Consider the following 14832-nt stretch of genomic DNA (forward strand, 5'->3'; position numbering starts at 1 on the left):
GCCTTTCTCTAAGTCCCAGCATGCCTACCTCAAAGGAAAATCCACAAAAACCGCCATCCACGAGGTAATTGGCACGGTTGAGCGGTCACTGCAGTACAAGCAGTATACCCTTGCTGCCTTCTTGGATATAGAGGGAGCTTTTAACAACGTCAGTAAGAATGCCATCAAGGAAACCTTGACCGGTATTGGTTTGGAGGGGTACCTCACGCATTGGATTATATTTATGCTGAGTACCAGGATAATCCAGTCGGATCTGGGAGGCAACCACTTAATCAGAGCTGTGAACAGAGGCACGCCCCAGGGTGGCGCCATCTCACCGGTGCTCTGGTTAATAATAATGGACAAAATTTTACGTGCATTGGACAGCAGCGGGGTGAAGGTGGTGGCGTATGTCGACGACTTGGTGATATTAGTATCAGATATGTTTCTGTCGATTATGAGCGACATCATGGAAGGAGCGTTGCGAAAGGTGTGGCTGTGGGCCGCAAGATGCTGACTCAGCAAAAACCCAACAAAAACGCAACTGATGCTGTTCACCACCAAGACAAGGATACCTGAATTCCATCTACCACGGTTGAATGAACAAAAATTGGTTCTTTGCTCTACTGTAAAATATCTGGGTGTAATCCTGGATCCTAAGCGAAATTTGAGGTTGAACTGAGGGTTAAGAAGGTCTGTATAGCCTTCTATGCCTGTAAGAGAACCTTTGTAAAGAAATGGGATCTCCGGCCGAGGATGGTTCTCTGGATGTACACTGCTGTTGTGCGTCCGATCCTAACGTACAGCTCTATTGTTTGTGGCAGGTTTTGAAGAAGAAATACAATAGAACGAAGCTTAATAGTATTCAAAGAACCGCGTGTGCAGTTGCTACGGGGGCTCTGCAGTCCTGCCCGGCAGATGCTCTCAATGTACTCCTGCATTTCCTTCCCCTAGACCTCCACATCAAATATGTTGCAGCGTGCAGTGCCGTCAGACTACGTGAGTCCGGATGCTGGACAGCGAAAGACAGTGACAGTGAAATACCTCGAGAAATCTGGGCATCCCCCACGGACTATGTCACACGCAAGCTGAACTTCACGAGAAACTTTGCTGTGGACCTTCAAACCAGGGCAAAGTGGAAGACCGGCGGCGTGTTGCAAGACTATGACACGGTATTCCTTGCGGACGGATTAAAGATGGCCTTAGGAGTCGGCGCGGGGGTTTTCTCGAATACACACGGTGTATCCAAATCGTATGGTCTCCCAGGTTTCACCAGTGTATTCCAGGCGGAAGTAGTGGCGATATTGAAAATCTGTCGATGTCTGGAGCGTGATTCGAGCCCCAAGCGTAACATAGCCATTCTGACCGACAGCCAAGCCGCCATCAAGGCCTTGTACTCAACGACGACATCTTCCCGGCTGGTGGGGCAGTGCAGAGATGCGCTCAACCGCACGCTCAAGGTCACTCTCCTCTGGGTTCCCGGGCATAGGAACATAGAGGGGAATGAGCGGGCTGACGGATTGGTCAGGCAAGGCTCTGCTCTTGGCAGTCCCTCGGGGAATACAGTCTGGACTCTGCTTCCCTGCTCCCATAACAATAGTTACGGTCTTAGGAGTTTGTGGCATCAAAACGGCGCACCAAAGCGCTAATTGGGCTCCTCGGAGCGGCCACTGATACCTACCTACCCACCCTTCCCTGATCTCAGTATTTTCTTTTTGTTTGACTGAGGATAGTACAAAGTACGCTGCTTCAAGCCCTCCTCCTTTACCTGGGCTTGGGACCAGCATACTATGTTAATAGCATGGCGGAGTTTATATCCTTAATGATAACCACTCTAGATATTAATTACCTATTCCTATTACCTATTCATCTAGAGCCTTAATTTATTGTATTTTGAAAGGAGACCTGCTAGAAGATTTTGAATGCTATTTATTTATTGCAAAAACTATCAACGGAAATGAGTGCAACAATTTACAATTAAAAATGAAAATTATTAGTTGCAGCTGCTAACGAAGCAAATAGGAGTAGCGTGAGGCGAACATTTGATAGGTGCATTTGATAGCATCTAAGCGATATTGTCCATCTGAGATTTCAATTTTATGACTACAATTTTATAATAAATCTTCTGCAATTAAGCGGGACACGACAGCTCATATAAATAGTTGAAGTACTGAATCATTCGCTGACGAGAGTAACTCATATTGCCCTTAGCTGCCACGAACTGCACTTGTTTTGAATCCACCAGGAAAACTTTCCAAAATGGCAAATCCAATTACTGTCGTTGTTCTGCTGGCTATCACTTCATGCAGACTAGTTCAGGTGAGGTAAAAGATACCCCAATCTTCTTAACAGACCCAAGGATTATCTGCACTTTGTACAATAATTCTTTCGAATTATTCTTCCTTTAGAGTGAAAAGGCTGACTTCGAAGAGGACTCAAGAACATTTATCTGGCTCTTAGCTGAAGATTGTCGTACCTCGGAGACTACTAACGGTAAGGCAATGACTACCAGCACTTCAGTCTCATCAAATTCAAGGTAACTAAATTCAATACTTTTCAGATGATATCAAGGCAGTTGTGGATGACGAAAAGGATATGTCTTATGCCTCGAAATGCATTCTAGCTTGCATTAGCGAACATTTTGGTTTGGTGAGTAAATTCCCATATTGAAATTTTTATACTTGTTTACTCAAGTGAGGTCGGATCCCATTGAAAGATCCCTCTAGATTCCTAGAGAAGACAGATTTAAAATTCAGTGTCTTCCATTTAGTTCACTGAGGACGGCAAATTCAATTTTGATGTTGCTTTCGAATTTTTCGATGCTATGATTGAAGATGATGACGAAAAGAAAGAAATGAGGGATCGACTTATCAAAAAGTGTAAAGATATTGAGGATGAAGATAAGTATGTTCGAATTTTAGGTGTTCCCTAGAATTGGCGCTAACGTTTGTTCTACTTTCAGGTGTGAGAGGGCTTACAAATTGAATAGGTGCATGGACGAGGTGGATAAGGAATTCCAAGCGGAGGATTGATGGACAACACCACAATTTGGTTTCAGATGTAGAATAGTATAAATAAAATTCCACTGCAAAAATATATATTATTTTGGGCAGATTTGGTTTAAGTATTTATGCATAGATCCCCTACTTGAGTGGGGCTATCAACTTGAATATCCCACGTTTCTTCTAGAACACTAATGCAGAACCGTTTGATACTTTACGTGGCCTGCGCCTGTATGGATGACCAAAAATGTTTCATGTCTGATGCGTCCATGGTCGGGGCACTCACATAGAAAATGCCTCGTGGATTCCGCTTCCGCATCATCTTGAAGGATTCTGAACATATGTCCAACTAGTGAATTATGACCTGTCAAAATGCCCATAATACTTCTGCAACTCTCCCTCCTTTTCGACAGAATAAAGCAAGCAGTATGTTTGCTGGGGAGGTTAAGCAATGCACTGCAGGATAGACTGACGCGGTATATAGCTGCCTGAGGCCAACCTATCTCTCTTTCTGAGGGTAAGCTGTCCCTCCTCTAGGGCGATGTGTCGCCTTTCAGGGGCCAAGTCTCTCGTCTACCAAGACCGTTAGTGAGTGGTGATAGCCACATCCTTTACCAGCTAACCCTACTATTAACAAAACGCTGTCAGGCGAACCGTGCAGTTGGGGGTAACTGACTGTATTCAAACGGAGCCTCACTGCTACCTGGTCGCTTCAGTGAGTAAGTTAGAGCTTACCGTGCTACGGGGGGTTCTGGCACGGCGGGCCTCCTAACCCCCATACTCGTGGGAATCAAATGAGTACCAGCAATATAAAAAAAATAAAACCTATAAAGCGGGACGCCGTACCGCACACAAACTGGTTAATCAGGCGAAATTCTGAGAGCCAGGTGATTACACCCAAGAAGGGAGAAGTTGGGACGTCAGGCAGTGGATCCAAGGTTAGCATTGGTATACTGCATGGACAACAACCAACAAACGCCACAGCTCAAAAAGCAGGGACCAGCAAAATCACGTCTGAGATAAATATATCAGACGTCAGGAAGGAGACCTACCTGAAGTCGAAAGAGGCCTTTAAAAAGGCTCAGGATAAACCGAAGCTATCTCTACCGGAGCTGAGAAAGCGGGGAGCAGCAGAGATTAGCCCGCATGAACGGAATGCTCCCAAAAAATCTTAACCTGAACCCAAAGGTGTTAAGTCGTGGAGACTTAATCCTACGGTCTTCTTAAGACACGGATTGATTTTGTGACCACAATCAGAGCCCCGCTGAGACAAGCAACGGTACCAGTCTATAACAAGTGCATGGCTTAGAATTCATACTGGTGGATGCAAGAATTACCTAAATCTCTACCGAACTAAGGAATACGGCACCCGTGTTGAAACGCAACACCACGCTGAGGCCCGAAGGTCTCCCCGAGCAAATACTCACGCGTGAGGAGCAGGAAACCATGGATGTGCAACGGATGGACTTCGAAACTTGTGTTTACCGGGATACGCCATCGGCTAGGTCTTATACTGGTGGGCTGAGCGACGCAAGATATTGCAGAGTGGGTTAGGACCATAGTTCCTAAATTACAACGCTCTTATGGGCCTCCTAATCGCTCAGAATGAGAATCTCAATAGAGTATGGAGAGTCTTCAGAAGCAAGATGGAGGGAAAGGGTAAACTCCTCACGATCGGGGTAGATGACCGATCCCTGGAGGCAATCAAACGTCGGAGTTGCCATATCAACTATCGATTTGGCAAAATACCCGTACATGTGCACATGGAAAAGCCGAGGAAAGACACCTACTTTTGCAAGTCTTCCTGCTTTTCGACAGTATAAACTTTACAATATGTTTGTTTGAAGTTGAAGCCTCTTTTGCTAAGGCATTCGAAATTTCATTTCCCTCTACACCGTAATGATCAGGTTAGTAAGTAATTCCACCGTATTGAATCTAGAAACAGAGTTCAATCAGTTTCTACATTCTCGAACGATTTTTGAAGTGACCAAAGTACTACTCAAAGCCTTCAATGCAGCTTGACTATCCCTACAGATTGCAATGCGTCTGCCCTTCAACCGCTCGTCAATCATTCAGGTTGCCGCCCTTGGGATAGCATATACTTCAGCTTGAAAAACCTTTTTGTATTGTCCCAAAGGAAAAGCCAACTTTTCGTTTTTATTCGAGAGGTAGACTCCTGCTCCAGAAACATTTTCTGTTTTTAAGCCATCGGTGTAGATGACGTCAGTATATCCCGCCACACACTCTTCTGGTTCGTCCAAGTTTTCTCTTCGTTTCAAGATCACATCATATCTTCTACCAAACAGATGTGAGAGGATCTGAGAATCGGAAGGCATTGCGAAAATTAGATTCAGTTCTGCCAATGACTCTTTCAATGCTCTGTGCCCCACGTCTATTGTTTCCCTATAAATCTAATCGAATTAGTCCATGAGCTACCCTTATTGCAGTGCTCTGAATAAACAGTGCCGGATGTCGTGCCCATGGCACCGGTGATACCCAGACACAGTTCTTTGAAGTATGGCTAGTTTACAGCGAAAATTTTTTTGTTTCACGTTTAACTACCACACGACGGATGCATAAGTGAACGTCGACCTAATAATAGCAACATATATCCACATCACTACCTGAGACCTAAGTCCCCATGTCGAGACAAAGGTCCGCCTACACACTATAAGCTGTCAGACCTTGTTTCATCTTTATCTCTACATGTTTGTTCCAAAGAAGCTTCTTCTCTAAAATAACTCCCAGATAATTCACTTCTTCGGAGAGTTAAAGGGTTATATCCCTCATCTTTCGAAGGCGAAGACCATTCAGTCTCCTGCCTTTTGTAAATAATACCATTGTGGATTTATTTGGATTTACTGAAAGTCCATGCCTGAGACACCAACTGTCAACCAAATCAACGGTGCGTTGTGTATTTCTACACACCATTCCGAGAACAGCCCACGTTATCGCATAAGCTGAACGAGTATTGGCAGATTTTGCAGTTCGCATAGTAGTGAGTTGATCAGCATACTCCACAGAAGTGGCGATAGGACCTCCTTGAGGGCAGTCTTTCGTCGCTTCCATTGTTAGGTAGCGATCAACAGCCACTTCAGCACACAGTAATCTCAGAGTTAGCATAGCGTAGATCCACTTTATTTGAGTTTCGTCAACACCGTGCTCTTTGGCGGTATCGCAAAGCTTTTGGAAGGACGCACAGTTAAAAGCCCCTTCAATGTCCACGAGGGAATTGCGTCCTCTATCTTTGAAACCAAAGAATGAAGAGCAGACTCACAGAATTTCCCACATTGGTAAGGATTTTGGTTTTCATTTAGGGGGGTGCGACCTTAGCGCCTTCTCGCGAATGTGATGCTCGTCTCTCCAGACATTTCAGCGAAAACGATGTTAGGCTGATTTGCTGAAGTTCTTTGGATTTGAATAGTCATCTTCGCCAGGCTTTGGTATGAAGACTACCTTCACCTCCTGCCAAGAGGAAGGTACGTAGCCCAGAGTAAGACATCCTGGAAAAATATTTCTTTGAAGTTGCTCTATGTGCTTCATATCCTCTTTTAGCATCGCTGGTTAGATGCCACCCATTCCAGGTGCTTTGAAGTGTTCAAATGATGGTATAAAAGCTCTGGCCTTCTCGTTGGTACCAACCCCTCTCGCAGTGTTCCAGTTCCCCTTACAACGCCTTCGTGTTGAAGGGTTTTCAGAAACCGCAAATTCTCTTTTTCCCACTGCTGAGACCTGTTCTCCCAGGTGGTATACTTCCAATAGAATCTGTATTGACTCAATTTTGGAGTTCGTGAAGATAGTCCGAGTTGGGTGACTTTTATTATTATTAGTATTAAGGGCTTTGCGCAGCCTGGAAATCTCTCTTTCACCTTCCAGTTCCTCACACTATTCTCTAAAAGAGTCTCGTTTCGCACGTTTTATAAGCCTCTTATATTTGCGCTGTAAGTTCCGGAAGTTTACCCAGTCTTCATTTTTATTGCTTTTTCAAGCACGATTTAGAAGCCGTCTGCTTGATTACCTGAGTCTCTGTAGTCCTCGGTTTCACCATGGAATCGTTCTACCACCTTGGCCTCGGGAAATAGGACAAGCCTCTTCAAAGCACTCTAAAAGTGGCGATTCATAGTTTTTAATTGGTCTCCTATCGCCAAAGGAGTCCTTAGTCGCCTAGGGGCAACTTTATCGCCAAGGGGTTCATTGAACTTTGTCCAATCCGTTTTCCTAGGATTCCAAGGGTTCGTCACAATAGTCAGACTAAATTCTAAGTAACGGTGAGCTGAGAGTGAGACTTCATCTAGCAGTCGCCAGTTTCTAATCAACTCTAACAACTTGAAGTGCAGATTGTTAGGTCAATTACTTCATTTCTTCTTGGCCGTTCACGGTCATCAGACCTACTGAAGTGATAAAATCGAACAGCTTCTCTCCTCTAGGATTGCATTTGCTACTGCCCAACAAATATGTTGAGCGTTCGCATCACAACCTATTAAAAGTTCAAGGCCACATGATTCCGCATAAACTACTTAGTTCATGTGCCAGCGGAGAGCACAAAGAAAGGAAGCAGAAGCAACTATGACGTTTCTCTTCTTAGAATTAACCTGTTATTGTAAGTTGACAGCGGCAAAGTGCTGGGAACAGAAATGTCTCAGCATGATTGCTTCTAGCATGACATCAGAACGTAGGCCTTCGGTCTCAAGGATCTTTCATCGAAGAAGAGCCTAGTTCCCTTGACTGATCCAATATAATCCACAGATTGTGTTAAAACGAACCAGAAATATATAAGGACAGTCCTGCAACTTTGCCAGCCTTGCTAGCAGTAGGCTAGAAGCCCTCCCAGGTTCACAGTCTCTGGGCTGCATGAATCTGTTTTGACATACCGGCGTTAGACCAGTTGCGTCCACATTACCAGCTTCCTTTTCTTCCATTTTTTCTGGTAGAGGCGAAAGAGAACGTTCTACAAGGCAAGCCTGTAGTCCCATCTCCTTTGCGACTAAAGTTTCTTTCTGTCGAGCCTTCCTCTCCCGTATTTTAGAAGAGTTAGGCAACAACGTCAGCGACAGGCCGGCCGTATTCAGGTGTCCAGTTCCTCTCATTAAGGGAGTTAATGTACTGTACTTTTTGGCTGACGGCGCCACAGACACCGGGTGTAGGTTTTCCACTGAAGTGGAGAGCCTGTCTTCCACAGATTTCTCCGGGGGGAACATAAATTAGGTGAGACCTACAAATCCGAAGGAGATGGTCTAGCTCCTATTCTCTTAAACGCAGCTCTAGGGTATGTCATTTGCAGAATTCTCATCGATACATACGGAACATCACTAGTAAAATCAATAAGTTAGTAGCATATGTTTACAGATTATCTTTACCTGTTTACCTCCTGCATAGAGCATTCCATATACACTCCTGGTTTATGTTCTCGGAAGATTTCTTGAAATCGATGAAGAGTATATGCAGTGGTGATCTCAACTCCCAAAATGATTCACAGGGTATTAATATGGTCAGTGGAAAAGGATTCAGAGCGAAAACCAGCCTGCTCTCCGCCGATCAAACTTTTGATACGTTCTTTGATGCGTTCCAAGATTCCTTTAAATAGTTTTTTTTTTAACGGTGTTAGGCAGCACAAAAATACGGGTGCCCTTTTTCGGAATCTTAACGATTATTCCCTTCGTCCACTTTCTCAGCAAAGGCTCGTATCCCCGGGTTATCCGTACGAATGGAAGTAGCAGATCGGCAAAAATTATAGGAACTGCCAAGAATAACTATGCGGCGAGACCATCAAGCCTAGCGGTTTTACTTCGATCGAGCATATTGATGAGCGTTGCAGTAACTACCCATTTCATCTGCATGAGGCGGGTCTTCACCGGATGTGGTAAGGTTGGGAACTTCTTTAGCTGCTCATCAGCGTGTATGGAAAGTCGGCCGTTAACGTCCCTCACAGGACCATTGAAAGGTTTGTGGCCAGACGCCAGTTCTTTGGTGATAGTATACCGTTCTAAAAACATTACTATCTGGGACAGTTTCTGCTCACCTGATCAGCTCAATAATAAATTTTCTTTGTCACCGCAGACACTACGCTGAACTGCCACGGATGTGGCATAGTATTCGAACGCGTCACATTCACCATCACTTGCAGCGGCAACCGAAGCATTCATTCCCTTTCGTTTATCGATCCGCTTCCATATTTGGTAGTCGGCTAGATCTTTTGTTGCCCCTTTGCGCTATGGGCGACAACCTGAGCTCCAATGCTCACCAATATTGTTATTTCGACTATTCAAGGCATCGACAGTCCGGTCAGCAAAATGACTCTCCACTCTCTGGTTAATCTGATAACTCGTACGTTGTTGGTCAGTTGAAACCCAGTTGACCTTATGGCGAGCTCTGTCCCAGTAACAAGGCAGTAGAAGCTATAAAGCTGGAAGTCTCCATAGTTGCATAACACTATACTATCGAATGTTCCACATTCAGCACCGGATTCCTGCAGTCAGTATCCGTTCAGAAATCGAGTTCTAAATAATGAGGGCACGTCTTACGGTTGTCGTAATCGTCAATCCAGCAGCGAATTGACGCTTGCTAATATCACAGTTCCCAGAGCACAATAGCACATTGCAGCAAATGGCACAGCCTTGAAGTCTCTCTTTCTGCTCCCAGTCGCTCACAGTATAGCCTAAAGGAATGTTGTTTGGAGCAGTTACCAAGCATCTAGGATAGTATTTGATAGTCCCCCAACAAATATGTTGAGCATTCGCATCATAACCTATTAAGAATTCAAGGCCACTGGATTGTGGATACACTACCAGACTGCTTAGCTCTTGAGTCGGTTTCTAGCAGTTTTGATATCAAGACATATGCGCTCGATCCTAAGGATCTTTTATCGCGAAATATCTTAGTCCCCTTAACTGATCAACTGAAAATGGCTTTACTAGATAAATATTGGGGCCATCCTGCAGCTTTGTCAGCCTTCCTGCCAGCAGATAAAAGCAGACTAGTTAATTTGACCAAACTTTATATGCAAAGCTTAGTCTAATATGTAACTGAAAACAGTTAAAAATGTATGCCACAAGGGGTGTTTAACCAGGTTTCCTTTGCAACATACCGTCAAAAACTTGAGAATTGTCAGAAATGAAAGCCCTGTTTATTTCGGATTTGATTTTATGAACATAAAAACATTATCTTAAATATTCTATTTTTTATGTTGCGTAATATTTCATAGGATCTAGGACTATCCCTTAAGGAAAGAAGAATTCCGGAATATTCGCCTTCAAACACTTTAGAAGCACCGTGGCAGCCTCACAATGATTCCTAATACCATCGACTGAAAGTAAATAAAATAAGATATTTGAATTTTTTGATAACGAAACAATTCAAACTCAAATAAATGCGAAATACTTTAGGTCTACAAAAACACACGCAATTATAACTAACTTGAATTCCTGCAGGCTGCCAGTCCTGCTTTGAAAGAGTCCTTCAAACGATCTGGGAGCAGCAGGTCAATTTGTTTCACAGACGCTTCGTAGTTGAGTTTGCCTTTTTTTATCTGAAAGAATGAGTAATTCAATGAGTGAATCGAAAGGACCTTTTCGGTCATTCGTCTAAGTACCGAATTCATCATTTCCAGGACACAATTTATATAGCATTTAACATTCTGTTCATCGGGAACTATACCGTCCTTTATTCCGTTCGCTACTTCTGCAATTGAATGATACAAGAAAAGAAATATTTCAAATGGTTCTATTTATCTATCTATCAATGCTTTATGGAGGATTTTCACGAACCATCAGAAATTTTGAATTTCGGTTGGCATACATCCCGCAGCATTTGAGCGCTTTTCTTCATTTGTTCATCGGTAACCTGTAAAAGATAAAGCATATATGTGGTATAATCAAGGATCAACATTCTAAAAACTAAAACAGAGCTCACCAACGCCCCTTTAATACCAAAGAGTAAGCCATAGAGAAGACAATTTTTACAATTGTCTACTGTAGCAACTTCCAACTGCCCAATTTGCAGACCTTTCGGTAAGGCCCAGTGTCAGCTATAGCTCAAGAACAACAGATATTGGTTGCTATCAAGTTAAATATCCCAAGGAGTAGATAGACGGCACCTATATCAACTGTAACCGATTTGCCAAGATAGTGCAAACCAAGGTCCCTTTTCCGTCAATGGTCATACGTCCCCAACCACTTGCCGTTCTATGCTGAGGACTTAATGATATTTTTTATGCAGAGGCAAGTTATCTGAACAGCGGGAAGCAGCGTGGCCGAAAATGATTAGAAGATATTACTTGCTTACTTCCTCACAATCCCGAGCTGCGAATGAATTATATTCAGGTCAAAAACCGCCTCATTATGGCCTGAATTTGGGCGAAGCAAAATCCACACCGATCCGTCATCAAGTGAATGTTCTCAACTCAGGGCTCTCTCAAAGTTGACCTCGGCCAAGCCCAAGCCAGAACAAGGCGCTTTTTCATTTGAATATAATTTACAATCTCCCTGTGGCTGTTGTTCTTTACAAAAAAGGTTATAAATTCTGCTTCGGAAACTATAAAGGGATATCATTATGTGTACATGTTACAAAGTGCTCATCATGCTCAATCATCGAAAAAAGGCTTGAACCTTTCTCAAAAAATATTGCTGAGGAATATCAAGGAAGATTTGAACGTAGGCAGTCACTCATTGATCAGATATACTCATTGAAGCAGACAAAAGAGAAGTGTTAGGAGTGCAACGCTAATGTCCATCTAATTTTCTTTAACATTAACATAAGCATAAAAGAATATTGACAATCGATACTGTAAAAAATATTATCTGAATTTGAAGTTACAGCGGAATTAAATAGAGTCATCAAAGTGTCAACGAGTCAGTGTAGCGTCATGGGTCCGAGCTTTTCTACTCAACGTCCAATTGAGACGCCTCCTATTCAACTCTTCTGCACCCCTAACTGTTCGAGGTTTTGGCACTATTTATGAATTTTGGATCCTACAATCTTAACGCACCATTAATAAGTCACGTAAAGTTTTGTATGTAACGTGAAAGGGGCCCGAAAGGACTCTCCCACATTCCCGAACTTAATTAGCACAGAGGCATACAAGTGCGTATCGGGAAAACACCTCAGAGACACTTAGACGTAGAAAGCCCTACGCCGTCAATTTAGACTACCTTTTGATTTTCAGGATAGCTCTACCCACGTGATTGATCATGGCAACTTCAAACGATGGCTCTGGTCATACCCTTAATCACGCACATTACAGATTTTCTGGGTTATGCATTTGTTTCAAAATAAATCAAGAGAGATACAAAATAAAATTAAACATCCCCACCCGAAAACGTAATCTCCCTAGAATGCTTAACTTTAGCGACTGCTGGTCGGATTCTGATAATTAAAGTTTCATCCTTCTTCTGCAATGTCATTTTACGAGCTCTAGGATGTTTGTTACTTTAATACCGATGGTATATCATATCCTAGCCTGTAATAAATTCACACGATGACAAATTTGACCCGCTATCATTTTGCTGATATACAAAAGCACAGTGCGAACTGGTTAAACATGGAGGCAACCAAATATATCAGGCAGTCCACTGAAATATGCGCAAGATAAGGGGCAGCAAATCCATGACTGATGATTTGTAGCAAAGTTGATACCAGGGCATGGATCACCAATTTTTTTCAGATTTTACGGGTAGGTTCCTTTTTTGAGAACGGGTCCTTGAAATTATTGACCTTTTTCGGACGTCCGTGCTCTTAACCTTTGCGATCAAGATCTGATCCGAAAAATATTAACCGAGACGTTTCGTTTAATAGTCCAGACGGCTATATTTAGTGAAAAAAAATTGCGCACCCATCTTTTACTTGTTGATTAGGTTCAACGTGCAGCATACATTCATCGCATGTGTGAGGACTTAAAGTTCCAAACTTTGCATTGAATTTCATGTCAATAGGTGCAACCGTTCTTGGGAAAAGTGTGTCTGTCAAACAGTCAGAGAGATAGACCTGTGAGGAGTTGTAAAATCTTTTCAGATTATGCATGGGCTAGTGTCTGCTCATCTCTGGTGAAGAGACAAAAACGACTACAAGAAGGATACCCAAAACATAAAACCACCATGGAAGATGAGAGAAGAAGTAAATGTACGGTGCAATAACTCTGAAACCCAATGCAGGTGGCTTTGGGAGTGACCAAGCGGGCGCATATTCCTCGACCGTAATACTTCGCTGATGGATAACTTGGCCACCGTGGCATATAATGTTACAAGTGTTTTAAATTTGGTGAAAAAAGTATTCAAACATAGCACCACCTTACCGTGAACACCAGTAACAATACCAAAGAAAGATAAACTGAAAGCAAATCGCTGGACTACAAAAACGGCAACAATACCCACGCGTTTGGTCAAGAGCTTCTACAGCAGAAAATACTGTAGGACTATGAAAAGGATCCATTCAGGAATACCACGTCAACTCTGAGCTCACCGCCAATGCCAAAAGCAGTAAATGAAAGAGTTCTGTGGAGGTCTTTACAAATTAAATATGAAGAAGTATGGAAAAAGTGTAAGCCTTGATCTGAAGGAATTACCATTGGAGTGGAGAAATTTCCACGGCCTTGAAGGAACGATTCAAGTTGGAAGACGTTCCAGAGGAGTCCAAAGTCTATGGCGATACTCAAACAGCTATAATATGATTACCAGTGCGGGCAATACAGAAGTTGTTGGCGGCCGGAAAAGCTCAGGTTGGACAAATAATCTACCGTTTAAGAGAACAGATGTTACTAGAAAGGTGTTTTAAATGCCTCATGTTTGGACACTACGCGAAGTTATACCCTACCAGCACTTGTCGGTCCGACCGATGTAGAATTTGAGGCGAGAAAAGCCATATTTCCAGGGAGTGCAATGGGCAAACCAAATCCTTGTTGTGCGAAAGAAAGTAGGGACGGGATAGCTGACATATTGCTGGAAGTGGTAAATGCACGGAATTCAAGAAAGCATCGACTGCAACGCGAAATTTTAATTAAGTAAACCTCAATGATTGAAGGGTGGCTCAGAATTCACTTGATCATACCATTTATGAATCTAAGGTGGAAGTTATCATCTTAAGTGAAGAATATAGGAAGAAATATGAGCATGTGGTCGATAAGCCATACAATGTACAATGAATCAGGCAGCCGGTGACTTTATGTAGATGTTTCCAGCTGCTACGCCCAACCAGGTCTGAATTCGAGAAAATGGTGGACAATCTAGGTAGATGGGATTAATCAGATAATCTAGGCAGATGGATTGAACAGAGGCAAAAGAAATACCCCCATAAAGAAACCAACAAAACCCTCAAGCTTGCCATCCATCGTAGCAAGAGGGAATGCTTTAAGGAGCTCTACTCAGAAGTGGACGTAAACCCGTGCATTAGCGACTGTAGAATCAGCAAAGCAAGAAACACCGACAGCTTCCAAGAGAGAGGCACTGACAGCTTCCAACGAACTCAGAATGTGATGGCAATTCCAGCAGTCATCAGAGACGAGCTTTTGGAGATTTTCAGCAAAATAGGTGACACTGAAGCGCCGGGCCTGGACGTAATACCGAATAAAGCCCTTAAGCTTGCCATGATATCCACACCGGATATGTTCAACGAGTTATTCGAAGCGTGCATGTCCGAGGGGATATTTCCTGCAGCATGGAAGCGGCAAAAGTTGGTACTGCTGCCTAAGGCTGGTAAACTTACAGGTGAGGAGTACGTTGTCTCCACGGTTGTTCCACAAGGCTCCGTACTTGGTCCACTGCTAGGGAAACATCATGTACAACCACGTGCTCAATCTTCTGGCCCGGATGCAAACCACGGTGATTGCTTACGCCGTCGATATAGCGCTGGTTGTGGTCGCAAA

At 43.3% G+C, this 14832-nt stretch overlaps 2 protein-coding genes across 2 annotated transcripts in view; one reads left to right on the forward strand and one right to left on the reverse strand.

Moving 5' to 3' along the window:
• Positions 1-2146: 2146 nt before the first annotated feature.
• On the forward strand, positions 2147-3093 carry LOC119655763. The gene is made up of 5 exons (XM_038061818.1): positions 2147-2298; positions 2388-2472; positions 2540-2628; positions 2750-2883; positions 2942-3093. The coding sequence occupies exons 1-5, from the start codon at positions 2239-2241 to the stop codon at positions 3009-3011; spliced, it is 438 nt and encodes a 145-aa protein (XP_037917746.1). The 5' UTR covers positions 2147-2238; the 3' UTR covers positions 3012-3093.
• A 6996-nt stretch (positions 3094-10089) lies between these two features.
• Positions 10090-14832, reverse strand: part of LOC119653596 (general odorant-binding protein 72) — a 30704-nt gene continuing 25961 nt past the window's right edge. Inside the window, exons 2-5 of the mRNA XM_038058346.1 lie at positions 10745-10820; positions 10570-10658; positions 10395-10506; positions 10090-10284 (exon numbers count right to left, since the gene is read on the reverse strand). Coding sequence (XP_037914274.1) covers positions 10199-10284; positions 10395-10506; positions 10570-10658; positions 10745-10820 — 363 coding nt within the window. The 3' untranslated portion in view covers positions 10090-10198. The remainder of the gene's footprint in view (positions 10285-10394; positions 10507-10569; positions 10659-10744; positions 10821-14832) is intronic.

The sequence above is a fragment of the Hermetia illucens genome, chromosome 4 (genome assembly GCF_905115235.1).
Source record: "Hermetia illucens chromosome 4, iHerIll2.2.curated.20191125, whole genome shotgun sequence".
NCBI lineage: Eukaryota > Metazoa > Arthropoda > Insecta > Diptera > Stratiomyidae > Hermetia > Hermetia illucens.